This window comes from Elephas maximus, chromosome 14 (genome assembly GCF_024166365.1).
Source record: "Elephas maximus indicus isolate mEleMax1 chromosome 14, mEleMax1 primary haplotype, whole genome shotgun sequence".
Lineage (NCBI taxonomy): Eukaryota > Metazoa > Chordata > Mammalia > Proboscidea > Elephantidae > Elephas > Elephas maximus.
This window is the reverse complement of record NC_064832.1, coordinates 65,291,759-65,306,382: the sequence shown is the minus strand read 5'-3', so window position 1 is coordinate 65,306,382 and position 14,624 is coordinate 65,291,759. Positions and strand designations below refer to the sequence as shown.

The window sequence follows — 14,624 nt, the reverse complement described above, 5'->3', positions numbered from 1 at the left end:
ACCCTAAAAATACAGGCACACATTTAATAATGTGCTTTCCTTTGTTTACAAACACGATGTTAAGGTCACTAAAAGGACATGTACGTGAGTTCCTTTTTTAGCAGTACTTAGATATTTGTACTGATTCAATCTACTCTCTGTACTTGTGACCCAAATTACACATTTGTGAGGCAACTGGCTAGACTTAGAAAAGGCCATGGGACAAAAAAAAGGAAGCCTATGAGTGAACCTCGTGGTGTAGTGCTTAAGAGCTATGGCTGCTAACCAAAAGGTTGGGAGTTTGAATCCAACAGGCACTCCTTGGAAACTCCATGGGGCAGTTTTACTCTGTCCTATAGGGTTGCTGGTATAGGGTTGCTATGAGTCGGAATCAACTTGATGGCAACGGATTTGTTTTTTTTTTGAGTGAACCTGAAACCGTGGTCTCAATACCGATACATTGTCTTTAAGCTATATTGGCCACATTTTAAAATATATCAATGGACATAGCTTTAATGTGGCCATAAATTAGATTCAACTAAAAGGTGCTTATGAATTAACAATATGATTCTGGTTTTTAAATTTTTTCTGAGCTTTATTCCCTTATTTCAATTATTTAATGAACAAGAACTGCAGCGGACAATTCACTGAAGACATGTACATGTTTTTACTGTCACTTCAAGGAACTGAGAATAAATAAACTCCCTCTCATCTGGCACACTGAAAATGAAGTGTTCCAGTTAATCCAATATTCTAGTGGGAAATACACTAGAACTATATCATCAACTTTTGAAAAAAATGTAATTAGTAAAGTTAATAATGGAACCATATCAGCCAAATTATTTCATAATTATAATAGAAGCAAACATTGCTACAGTCCATATCATGTGCACGACACTGTTCTAAGTGCTTTACAAACATTACACGATTGAGTCCTCCTCAGTGATTCAGAGGACACTTCTGGGCACAGAAGTATCCCATGGCCTTTAGAATAAATATCATTCCTAATGCAGGCACAAACCCAAACCCCAAACCCACTGTCATCCAGTCGATTCCAACTCACAGGGACCCCCCAGGGTTTCCAAGGCCGTAAGGCTCTACAGAAGCAGACTACCGTATCCTTCTCCCTCACGTCCACTGACCTTTCAGTTAGCAGTCGATCGCTGTAACTGCTGCGCCACTGGGTTCCTTAATGTATGCACAAGTAGAATAAAAAGAATTCTACGTGTCAGGGCTTAGTATAAATATAAGTTGGCTGATTTTAAGATCAGATTTATTATTCGCTGCTTCTGAAATTCACAAAAATGCACAAAAGCTAGTAAGTCAGAGATCTTATAAAATTCTGCCTGAATATAAGTTGTGGATTAGCTAAAATCTGCTCTTTTCTTTTAAAGCTTGTTCATTTGCCCATAAATCTATTCTAGAGTCATCCCTAAATATATTACATTAAAAAACATTAACCCATACCTCACACCATACGTAAAAACTAACTCAAAATGGATCAAAAACCTAAATGTTAAACTCAAAACTATCAAGTTCTTAGAAGAAAATACAGGGACAAAACTATGGGATCTAATCTTTTTTTTTTTTTTTTTTTAAATAAACAATCAAGCACAAGTACAAATGCATGAACAGCGGAAGATAAATTAGGTACCTGGGACCTCACAAGAATTAAATACTTAGGGTCATCAAAAGACTTTATCGGAAGAGTAAAAATACAACATACAGACTGGGAAAAAATCCTCTGGAATGACACATCCGATAAGGGTCTAATCTCTAAAATACATAAAAAACTTCAACAACTCGATGACAAAAAAAAGAAATCACCCAATTAAAAAACAAAGGACATGAACACACCTCACCGAGGAAGACACTTAAGCAGCCAACAAACACGTGAAAAGATGTTTACAATCATCAGCCACTAGAGAAATGCAAATCAAACCCTAAGGAGGTACCCTCACACCCCTGCTAAAACAGCACTGACAAAAAAACCCGGAAACAACAAATATTGACAAGGGTGTGAGGAGACTGGCACCCTTATCCACTGTGGGAAAGAGTATGGCATTTTCATAAAAAACTAGAAACAGAATTACCTTGATTCATCAATCTCATTTCTAGGTATATACCCTAGAGATCAAAGAGCCCTGGCGGCACAGTGGTTTAGCATGCAGCTGCTAAGTAAAAGGTCAGTGGTTAGAACCCACCAGCTGCTCCATGGGAGAACTATATGGCAGTCTGCTTTCATAAAGATTAGAGCCTTGGAAACCCTACAGGGCAGTTCTACTCTGTCCTATAGGGTTGCTATGACTTGAAACTGACTTGAGAGCAACGAGGATGCTAGAGATCTAATACTAAAGGTACAAACAGACACGTGCACACCTATGTTCACTGCAGCACTATTCACAACAGCAAAAAGATGGAAACAACTTAAATGCTTACCAATGGATGAACGGATAAACCAAATGTGGTACACACATACAGTAAGTATTATGCAGCCAAAAAGAATAATGATGAGTTGTCAAAATACAGTATAATGTGGATGAATCTAGGGGGCATTATGCCAAGTGAAATGAGTCAATCACAAAAGTAAAAATATTGTACAATTTCACTTTTATAAAAAGACAAGAATAGGTATACATACAGAAACCAAAGTTCCCTGGTGGTTACCAGGGATGGGAGGGGGAGAGAGGAAGAATCGCTCTCTAGATAGTAAAAAAAAAAACAAAACAGTAGACACTTGTTATTTCCGGTGATGAGAAAGGTAGCACTGAACACGGGTGAAGTGGGCACAACCTGACAAAGGTAAGCGACGCCACTCAGAAGTATACAAGAATAAGGGACATTTTTGGCAAATGCTCTAACATATATAATTTTGCAACAACAACCAAAAAATATGTGTGTGGTTACATACGTAAGTGTGTACGCATATACGTGTACCGTGTTTTTATACAAATAACATGAGTGTTATGTCTATTTGCCAACCCATGACCTCCTCCTATGAGCTATTTTCATAAGCACACTATGCTAGTTTTTTTACATGTAAAAAAAAAAAAAAGTTTTTTTTAACATGTTGCTGTAAAAAAAAAAACATGAGCATAGTGCGTCATGAAAATACCTTACAGGAGGAGAACGTGGCTGGTAAAAAAAAGTATAATGTACATTACTCACGTAAAAATACAGTATAGGCAGATATATGTGTGTATATATGTATAGGTGTATGTATAAAACCAAAACCAAACCCACTGCCGTGAAATTTATTCCAACTCACACTGACCCTATAGGACAAAGTAGAACTGCCTCATAGGGCTTCCAAGGAGTGGCTGATGGATTCAAGCTGCTGACTTTTGGGTTACCAGTTGAGTGCTTAACCACTGTGCCACCAGGGCTCCTAAGTTTATCTACAGACATACGTATGTATGCGTAAGTGTGTGCTGCGTACATATTCATATATATATATATTAAAACCTGTGAAAGCTGGAACCTGTGTAAGGCACAAACCTGTCAGTGAGGAAAGCTCAAATATTTTCCACTAAAACGAGTGACAGAAATGTGGTAAGGCTGCACCGAGTCGAAGGCGGAAAACTTGTGAGACACAGAAAAACAAGGCAATCTTGTCAAGTTCTGGCTCTCAGAGGTTTCACTACGTAACAAAGCACATAGAGGGCACAGTTATGGATACTTCTTAGACATAACTAAACACCTAGCAGGACTGGTTTCCTGAGTTTGAAGGCTTAGGTCCACAGTCTTGAAAGACAACTCAGTCAATTGGCATAATATAGTTCATAAAGTTTATGTTCTATATCCTAGTTTGGTGAGTAGTGTTTGGGGTCTTAAAAGTTTATGAGCAGCCATTTAAGATATAACTCTTGGTCTCTCTTTGTCTGGAGCAAAAGAGAAAGAAGGAAACCAAAGACTCAAAGAAGAAACTAGTCTACAAGACAAAGAGCCTACACGAACCACAACCTCATCTACTCTGAGACTAAAAGAACTAGAGGGTGCCCGGCTACCACTACTGACTGTCCAGATCAGGGACACAACAGATGGACCCTAATAGGAGAAAAACGTAGAACAAATTCAAATTCTTAAAAAGTCCACACTGACCAATATGGACCGGTTGAGACTAGAGGAACCCCCGAGACTATTGCTCTGAGATACCCTTTAAAGTCTGAACTGAAACCACTTCCAGAAGTCACTTTTCAGCTATGTAACAGATTGGCTCATAAACAATATCACCCATGAGTAATGTACTGTGTTCCTTTAAAAAAACACCTATATGAGACCAAATGGCCAAAATTTACTTTAAAGCAAAGATGAGAAATAAGTACGGGGTGGGGGGTATGGAGAAAAGATTAATGGAAACGGAACAACCATCACAGAAATAATGAGAATGTTGACACACTGTGAAAAAGGTAACCAATGTCTCTGAACAATTTGTATAGAAATTGTTAAATGGTAACCTAATTTGCTGTGTAAACTTTCACCGAAAACACAGTATTATTTAAAAAATAAAAACAAACACAGAAAAAACATCAACAAAAGTCAAGTAATTCTTTAGTGGATATCATCTAGATTTATTAAGGGAGGGTTTTACATAATAAAAGATAAAAAATAAGATAGACTTTAACAGTACTCTAATAAAAACAGCTAAATTATAAATTCATTTTATACTAAAATCCTTAGAATCAAACATATTTTCACATTATAGGAATGATTTCTTCAGTATTACATTTATTACACTTTCTTCATGGGTTAAGGTTATGAAGTTGGTGTGAATACAACAGTATAACAATTTGAGCCATTCTAAAAGATACTGACAATAGGTTAATTATGCAAAGGCGTGTATAAAATTTTTTAGTTTAATGTATTGCTTAAATCATGACGCAATCTGTAGGTCTTCTTTTAACGATTAAAAGACACTTGAACTTAATTTCAAAAGTTCACCAATATGTGAAAGGTATATGAAAATCTTTGTTGTATTTTACCAACTTTTCAGTAAGTCTGAAATTATTTCAAAATAAAAAGTTATACTACCTAATTTCAAGACTTACTATAAAGTACAGTAACCAAGACAGTGTGCTATTGGTGAAAAAACAGAAAAACAGACCAATGGAACAGAATAGAGAATCCAGAAATTAAGCCACACAAATACAGTCAACTAATCTTTGACAAAGCAGCAAAGGCAACCCAATGGAGAAAGGACAGTCTCTTCAACAAATAATGCTGGAACAACTGGACATCCGCATAAAAAAATATATATATATGTATCTATAGACACCGACTTCACATCTTTCACAAATATGAACTCAAAATGAATCACGGATCTAAATGTAATGTGCAAAACTATATAAAACTTCTAGAAGATAACCTAAGAAAAAATCTAGGCAAGCTTGGGTTGGCAATGAGGTTTTAGAAACACCAAAAGCACAATTCATGAAAGGAAAAAATAAGTTAGAATTTATTACAATTAAAAATTTCTGCTTTGTGAAAGACACTATTACTAGAATGAAAAGACAAGCCATGGAGTGGGAGCAAATATCTGCAAAACACATATGTGATAAAAGACTTGTATACTAAATAAAAAGAACTTTTACAACTTAATAATATGAAAACAAAAAACCCAGTTACAAAATGGACAAAAGAGCTAAACAGACACCACACCAGAGAAGAAATACAGATGCAAATAAGCATATGAGAACATACTCAAATCATATCATGATGAAATGGCGAATTAAAACCACCATGAGATACCGCTACATACTTATTAAAAACAAACTGCTGTTATCGACTTTAACTCACGGCGACCCCATGTGTCAGAGTAGAACTGTGCTTTATAGTTTTCAAAGGCTGATTTTTCAGAAGTAGACGGCCAGGCCTTTCATCTGACTCCAACTTTCCAGTTAGCTGCCGAGTGTATTAACTGCTTACACCACCCAGGGATTCCTATGACAATGGCTAAAATGGAAAACACCGACACCACCAAATGCCGGCAAGGATGTGAAGCTACAGGAATCGTCATTCTTTGCTGGTGGGAATGCAAAACAGTACAGCCACTTTGGAAGACAGTCTGGCAGTTTCTTACAAACCTAAACATAGTCTTAAAATCCAGCAGTTGTACTCCTATGTATTTACCCAAATGAGTTGAAGGCTTCTGTCCATATAAAAACTTGCACATGAATGTTTCTATCAGTCTTATTTATTTGTAACTGCCCAAAATTGGAAGCACCAAGATGTCCTTCAAAAGGTAAATGGATAAACAAAATGTGGTGCATCCATACAATGGAATATTCAGCAATAAAAAGAAACGAACTATCAAGCCATGAAAAGACACACAAAATCTCAAATGCACATTGCTAAGTGAAAGAAGTCAGTCTGAAAAGGCTGCATACTATATATGATTCCAACTATCTGACATCCTAAAAAAAGGCAAAACTATAGAGGCAGTAAAAAGATCAGTGGTTGATAGAGGTTGGGGGCAGGGGGAGGGACGAATAGGTAAAGCTGTGATCTGTATAAGTCTGTATCAAACTGTGTATAATACTGTAAACAGTGGACAAGTGGCGTTATACATTTGTCAAAACCATCAGAACCATACTATACAAAGCATGAGCCCTAATTTAATCTATGGACTTATAGTTAATAATGTATCAATATTGGTTCACCAATTGTTACAAATGTGTAACACCAATATAAGATGTTAATGACAGTGCCAACTGGAAGGGATCAGGAATGAGCCAGCATATGGAAACTGTATTTTTTCCTCAACTTTTCTATGTAAACCTAAATAAATAAATCTAAATACTACTCTAAAAAATAAAGTCTATTAAATAAGTAATAAAAACCCCTCTGTTTACTCTGCATATAGTCAAAGCACTGAAAATTCAGGGGATTTAATGAGGTAATGGTATTTACTTTAATACTCCTCAGTGATTTTCCTTGTACTAAACCAAACCAAAACCAAACCCAGTGCCGTCAAGTCGATTCCGACTCATAGCGACCCTCTAGGACAGAGTAGACCTGCCCCATGGAGTTTCCAGGGAGCGCCTGGCGGATTCAATCAGCCGACCCTTTGGTTAGCAGCCGTAGCACTTAACCACTACGCCACCAGGGTTCCCTTGTAATAAGAACCTAAAAATAAATATCATTTTCTACTGATAAATTAGACAGTTCTCTTCCACTTCCTTCAATGCACATACACCAGAACATACAGGTTTTAAAAAAACGAACAAGGGAGCGTAAAATGGTGCAACCGTTCGGAGAACTGCATGGCAGGTTTTTTAAAGTAATACCTTCATCTACCTTACAACAAACAGTAAAAACATACGCCCATAAAAAGAGCTCTCACAACAACTCTGTTCATGATCATGCCAAGATGGAAACAACCTAAATGTTTAATCGACAGGGGAATAAATAACCTGTGGTACAGTCACACTCAGTAATAATAAGGAATAACCACTGACAGACACAACAGCATGGATGAAAATATAATACTGACGAAAGAAGCCAGGCACAAAAGAATACATCTGTATGATTCCATTTATTTTTAGCCCAAGGTCTGCAAAAACTAAGCTATGGTGACAGAAATCAGAAAGTGGTAGCCTCTTGAGGGGTTGTGGTTGAGACTGACTGAAAGGAGTACAAGGAAACTCTCGGGGGTGACTGAACTATAGGCAGTCTCTGGGTTACAAATGAGATCCGTTCCTAACTCTATCTTTAAGTCGAATTTGTAGGTAAGTCAGAACAGGTGCATATGGTTCTTTTTAGCCTGACTGTAGTGTAAGAGGAGCCCTGGTAGCACAGTGGTGAAGAACTTGGCTGCTAACCAAAACCAAAAGGTTGGCAGTTTGAATCCACCAACCACTCCCTGGAAACCCTATGGGGCAGTTCTACTCTGTTCTACAGATCACTGTAAGTTGGAACTGACTTCATGGCAATGGGTTTGGCTGTTTTGGTTAGTGTAAGAAAAGGCTCAAAGCCTTTCCAAGGATTCCAGGTGAAGGCGATTGTGATAAAAAATTTGTTGCTAGTAGGGGTTGGTTCAAGGAGTAGGGGTTGGTTCAACTGTTTCAAAGTGAGGACAAACTTACTTAACATTAAAGGGCACGTACCAGTTGTCCGTAAGCTGGACATTCATAACCCCGGGGACTGCCTGTATTCTATATCTTGTGTCCAATATATGCAATAATACCATATTATAAAAATATCTCATGCGAATTATACTTCAGTTGAAAAGAAAATTATACTTCCATTAAAAATACATTTTCTAAAAGAAAAAGTAACATAAAAATCAAAGAGTTTTAACATTTCTATTTTCAGGATCCTTACCTGTCTAAGAGTTGATCATGTTTTTCTAAAGCATCCTTTTCAGCCATCACAGCTCGGTCCTTTTCAGCCACTGCATTATCTCTTGCTTCGCGGAGATTTCTAAAATGAAATACACACTGCAGCTATTTTAAGTGCATAAATATCCATCTTTTAAAGATTCATAAGTGTTCTTGCTAAGACTTGGACTATATGGCAATCTTCAAGACTCACTAGAGCCTGGTGACCCAAAGTGTTTATTATATTAATCTGCCCGGCTTGGTGAGTTTCTAGTAGCACATAGCAGTGTAGGCACAAACATGGTCTATCTCTAAATACCATGCAACCTTTCTCCATGTGGGTGTCAAAGGGTAGGCGAAATGGTTTGTATATATAGCAACTAATTTAATCCTCACCATAATCCTATAATGTAGCTATAAATACTCACATATTAGTCACAAAAACTTAAGTTTAGAGAAGTTAATACTCTAAAATATTTTAAGTAAAAAACAAAATATACAGATCACAAGAATCAAAGTTGGAAAGAAGTTTGGTATACAAGAAAGATAACAGTTGAAATGAACCTTGAAGTCTCTGTTGTAGGGGACGTGAAAAGAAAGGAATATAAAAATGGCTGATAGATGAAGAGAAAGTGGAGGGAACAAAGGGCAGGAAGTCTTGATAAGATGATAAGATGGAAGTTATTATACTAGCAAGATGTAAGATAAAAGACTGCTGTTGGAGAATGGTGATTCAGAGGTAGAAAAACATTACCAGAGGTAGAAATTTAGTTGACAAGATCCAGAGGGTGACCATTCGAGTGGCTATAAGGTCCACAGTTCAAATCCACTAGCTGTTCCTTGGAAACCCTATGGGACAGTTCTGCCAGTCCACAATAAACAGGGACATGTCCCAAAGGCTAGAAAGTAACACCTCAGTAAACAGGGGAGTGTCCCAAAGGTTGGAAGGCAACAATAGTGAGCAATTAGCAGATGACACAGCCATGAGCCTTAAATGATCAAATTTTATGTGTCTTTTTTTTTAATCAAGGTAGAATTTTGGATCAAGAAAAGTATCAGCAGTCTTTGAAGAGAGTCACTTTTTTTTAAATCTCTTTCTCTAAATACACCTACTTCTCATTTATAAGTCAATTGTCCGATATTTTGCATTTATGACAATAGTAAAAAATATACTATCTGACTATTTTGCACATTAATGATGTACATCCGGCAGTAACAAACGCTGAGGTACGAGGCAAGAGTTAATGGTGGCTGTGATGGTTGTGGTTATGTGTTAACTTGGCTGGGCCATAATTCTCCATGGTTTGGTAGTTATGTAATGCTGCAAGTTGGCATTTATGTAATGATGTAGTCATCTTCCATTTTGTGATCTGATGTGGTCACCTTCCATTTTCACATAATGTTGATTTTTGCATAATGACATGATCTTTGGAAACCAAACTTGTCCGTAACTAAGGAGTGGATGTAAATGATTTTGCTCACTTAATCCCTATAAATACCTTATGTTTTAAATATTTTATAAGCTATTTTGTAGCTGAGTAAGCTAAAGTCTAGCAAGCTTAAGCACCTAGCCCTAGGTCACATAACTTAAGTGTTAAAGCCATAATTTGAACTCAGATACGTCTTACTCCAAAGCCAGTTGTTTTTACATTATCCCATCCTATCTTCTTTACAGAACTGGACTGGATATTAGAATTTGGTTCTTATTGTTGACGAAGAACATTAAGTCAGGAGTCACAAAGGCCCTCTCAGTTTGAGTAAATCTATAAAAGCTTAATGGTCATACTTGCTGAGCCAACACGCAATGTGGTCTTTTGCTCGCATATGCTAACAACAAATTAAAAATTGAAAACATGTCAAACATAAAAGATTCATCAACAGTTTACCAGACAGAAACAAAAGTTTTTAAAACTTGAATACAAATAACTCACTAAAAAGAAAATCTACTTTTGTATACTATAAGTAGATGTGTGTTTTAAGCAGATATCACAAAATTGTATGTTGTTATTTTCTGATGTAATCCTGATTGCAGTGACTTTCAAAAAATTCTGTTGTAAAATTAAATTGAGACATGAAAAATTAATTTTATGAATATAATAAAATTCTCGAAATACATTAAACATTTACATATTTTCATCCCTAAATGACCTAAATATTTTAGTCAATAAATCACCACAAATTGGTTTTAATTTTCCTTTCCCAAAAATAGCCTCAATATTCTATATATATTGGTCACATTATCAGCACCAGTTAATCACAAAAGGTTAGTTGGTAGATGGAGAAGCTTCAGTCCACAACTATACTTCTTTTCCTGCAACAACAGGCATTAAAATAAAAGCAAGCGATGAGGAATCAAAGAAAACCCAGGAGCAGCTGACATTAGGGTTTACGGCAGAAAGTGTGATTAGAGGGTACTAGTACGTTCTCTATGCCACAATCTGTATCATCTAGCTACCTATACTAAGTGCTCTGTTGAGGCATAAGCAAAATTCTATGACCATAAAGAGGAGAAATTATTTCTAACCAGAGGAAGAAAAAAGAGGAAGAGAGGTTAGTAAATAAAGAAAATTTTCAGAAAAGAAGGGACACAAAAGATGACAGTTATAGGCAATTCAGCAAGAGAAAACTGAACTAGGGGAATGTACTAGAAGCTGAAGCTGCTTTCAGTAGATGCTCTCACAGGTGTTTGCTGCTAAGATCTCTGTGTAAACCATATTCTCCTTACCAGACAGCACCTCATATATCCTACACACAACCCACATGCAGCATAATTCCATATAACACGAAAAGATGAGATACTTCCTTTACTATCATCAACTGACTTTTAAGGTTTTAAGTTAATTGCTGAGACTTGTAAGTTCAATGTATTCTTCCACTGATAACAGTAATAGCAAACACATATAAAGTGCTTACCACGTGCTAGGAACTGTTCTATGCACTTTACATATAATAACTCACTTAATCCTCAAAACAATCCCACAAGAAGTAGGTTGTGTTATTACCTCCATTTTATAAGTGAGGAGACTGAAACTCAGAGAGCCTGAAGTCACATAGGGGAACCAAAACAGTCTGGCTCCAGAGATCATGTTCTTAATCATACTATGCTACCTCTCTCAAGACTCCCTTTGTTTCATAGAAGTTATCTCCTTGGAAAGTTCTGACATGATGAGATTTTTATTAGATGATCACCTCATAGCACAAATAGATGTTAAAATAAACCTTGAATATGTTATACATTAACAGTATGTAATAAGGCTCTTTCAAAACTAGACTGGTTTGATAAAACACCAGATGGATTGGATTCCTAACACAGATAAAACAATAACTGTCCTATAGCTAATAAATTATCCATCTCTGAATGTTAAAATGCATTAGAAAATGTAATACAATTACGGAATAGCGGGAATTCAAATGTTCTTCAAAAGGGAAACTTGAAAAACTGGTAGATGATATTTGTAGCATGTACAAGCTAATGAATCTCAAGTTTTAAAAGTCTAAACTGAGTCCACGGTCGAATGTAACTGTAATAATAGAGAAAGATGTTGGGAGGTGGCCAATTGGCCAATATTATAACAAATGTTTTAGAACATCAAAACTTGAACATTTCATCTTTAGAAACACTTTTACAAAGCTAACATTTGATCTCAAAACTCGTTTTCATGATTCTCTCATGCTGTCTCCCACCCATCGTATACACATACCTACCTCTTCTATCTCCCCTCTGTTTGTATGTGGGAAGTGGACTGAGAAGAAAGATGGAATAAAAGGGAAAAGAAATCTTAAACCAATCTTATTTGTGAAATAGAAAGGGAAAGTGAGTATCTACTATTATAACCAGAATGTCTAAACAATGTATATTTTAACCTGGGACATTTTTTAGAACAAAGGGGGTGCTATTAATAATGACACCAGAGAAACAGGTGTAAAATAGAACTTTCTTGCATAAACTGGGAGATGTGGTCACATAAATTATAATATTTAAACAAGAAACTTAAAGAGTTAAGTTCTTAATTATTTCTCCAAGTAATGGGATTTCACTATTATAACAAAATAGATTTATTTCATATGCGATATAGTGCCATTTGTGCAGATGATTTAATACATGTAAGTTTATCCAAAAATACCTCATAAGCCAAAACCTGAAAACCTTACCAGAAAACATACATAACAGACTTCTGTACAAAATAAATTTTCTTTCTTTTTTTTTTTTTACTAAAAGACGATAAATTTCACAGTACTGATAGGCCAAATCAAGATTCATACCTGAAAAGAGGTAATAAGGATGAGAAAAACCTTAGGAAACCTTTGAAATTCTAGTAGCAACAAACCAGAGTTTGGCAATGCCAAAAGCATAGCATGTTTTACTTAGCCTGAATAAACACCACTAATGCCTTACAGGGAAACCCTGGTGGCATAGTGGTTAAGAGCTACATCTGTCAACCAAAAGGTCGGCAGCTCAAATCCACCAGATGCTCCTTGGAAACTCTATGGGCAGTTCTACTCTGTCCTGTAGGGTTGCTGTGAGTTGAAATCGACTCGACGGCAACGGGTTTTTTAATGCTGTAGAACTTGAAATATATAAAGAATAAATAGTGAAAAAATCACGGCTGTCAGGTGAGCTCAGCATGCATAACTAAGCAACTCATTCTTCTCCTTCTGCCTCCATGTAAAAAGTATTTTTGGTTAATAAAGTGAACCCATATTTTCCAGTTAGAACAAAAAGGAATTGAAAAAAGCTGTTCACACTATAAGCTTACTTATAGGGGAAGTGTTTGAATTAATCACTTCTACAGTCCCTGGGTGGTGCAAATGATTAAACACTCGACTGCTAGCTGAAAGGTTAGTGGTTTGAACTTACCCAGAGGCACCTCGTAAGACAGGCCTGGTGATCTGCTTTCGAAAGGTCACAGCCTTGAAAACCCTACTCTGCACACAAGTCGCCATGAGTCAGAATCGACTTGAGGGCAACTAACAACGAGAACCGCTAGATTCTTCTTCCTGAACAAAATATAAAACTACTAATTTCCTTTGTTTTTAAGATGGCCTAGAGTAAAAGGGTTGCAAATGGAGTATCTGCTATTTATAATCGATGACCAACAATTTCACTGTTAATGAACACAGACAGTTGAAAAGTGAATGAATGGGACACAGAAAGAGTAAAGTGGAAATTTTATCTAATAAAATTTCTTAAGGCAAGTTATTAATTTTAAGGGAAGAAAAATTTTGAGAACTCACGTTGACTGAACATGCTATACTTCCCTATGCTTTTATTTCAGTTGGTGCTTAAGCAGATTTTTTTTTTCATTGAATAGATGTGAATACTAAGGCACAAAGTACAAAAGGATATAACCCAAACAGTGGGCCCCCCAATAAATAAATAAATAAATAATAATAAATAATGAAATATTTAAGCCCCCAAATGCAAAATACTCATTTAAAGTTCATTAGTGCATTCAGGTTTAAAAAGTAGCTGACAGAATAAAATATATCAAAATGAGACTTAGGGGAATTTGGTGGATGGTAAGCTGAGTACTAACCACTATATATCAATGTTCGCATATAGTAGTATTGCATATAGTATATATATAGTAGTACAGGCGCTCCTTGGAAACTCTATGGGGCAGTTCTACTCTGTCCTATAGGTCGCTATGAGTCGGAATCGACTCGACGGCACTAGGTTACTAGGTAGTTACTACTATACACTGTATACAGTATATGTCCATTGCTGTTGAGTCGATTCTGACTCATAGTGACCCTATAGGATAGGGCAGAACTGCCTCCTGGGTTTCCAAGTAGTGGCTGGGGGATTCGAACTGCTGACCTTGGGGTTAGCAGCCATAGTTCACTGTAGCTCATATACTATATAACTACTACTACATACTATGTTGGAAACCCTGGTGGCATAGTGGTTAAGAGCTACAGCTGCTAACCAAAAGGCTGGCAGTTCAAATCCACCAGGCACTCCTTGGAAATTCTATGGGGCAGTTCCTCCCTGTCCTATAGGGTCACTATGAGTCGGAATCTACTCGATGGCAACAGGCTTAGTTTTTTTGGTTTTATATACTACGTTTGGTCCTGATCAAATCCATTTCGTTATAAACCAATAAGCCACCTGATTTCTAAAAAATAGTACCAACTCATTCTTTAATTAAATAAATTTTTTCTGACAGTTTACTATGTACCAGACGTGGGAAGCCAATACTAAACAGCAGATGAAAATATACAGAAGTAAATAAAATATGTAGTATGTTAGTAGTGCTCTGGAGAAAAATAAAGCAGGGAAGGAGCTAGGGAGTAAGGGGAAGGAGGGGCTCAGAATTTTAAATA

At 36.5% G+C, this 14,624-nt stretch overlaps 1 protein-coding gene across 2 annotated transcripts in view; it reads right to left on the bottom strand.

Annotated features, from left to right (window-relative positions):
* Positions 1-14,624, bottom strand: part of PIBF1 (progesterone immunomodulatory binding factor 1) — a 237,629-nt gene that overhangs the window by 159,418 nt on the left and 63,587 nt on the right. For both annotated transcript variants that reach the window (XM_049853427.1, XM_049853428.1), the window contains exon 10: positions 8,302-8,400. In XM_049853427.1, coding sequence (XP_049709384.1) covers positions 8,302-8,400 — 99 coding nt within the window. The remainder of the gene's footprint in view (positions 1-8,301; positions 8,401-14,624) is intronic.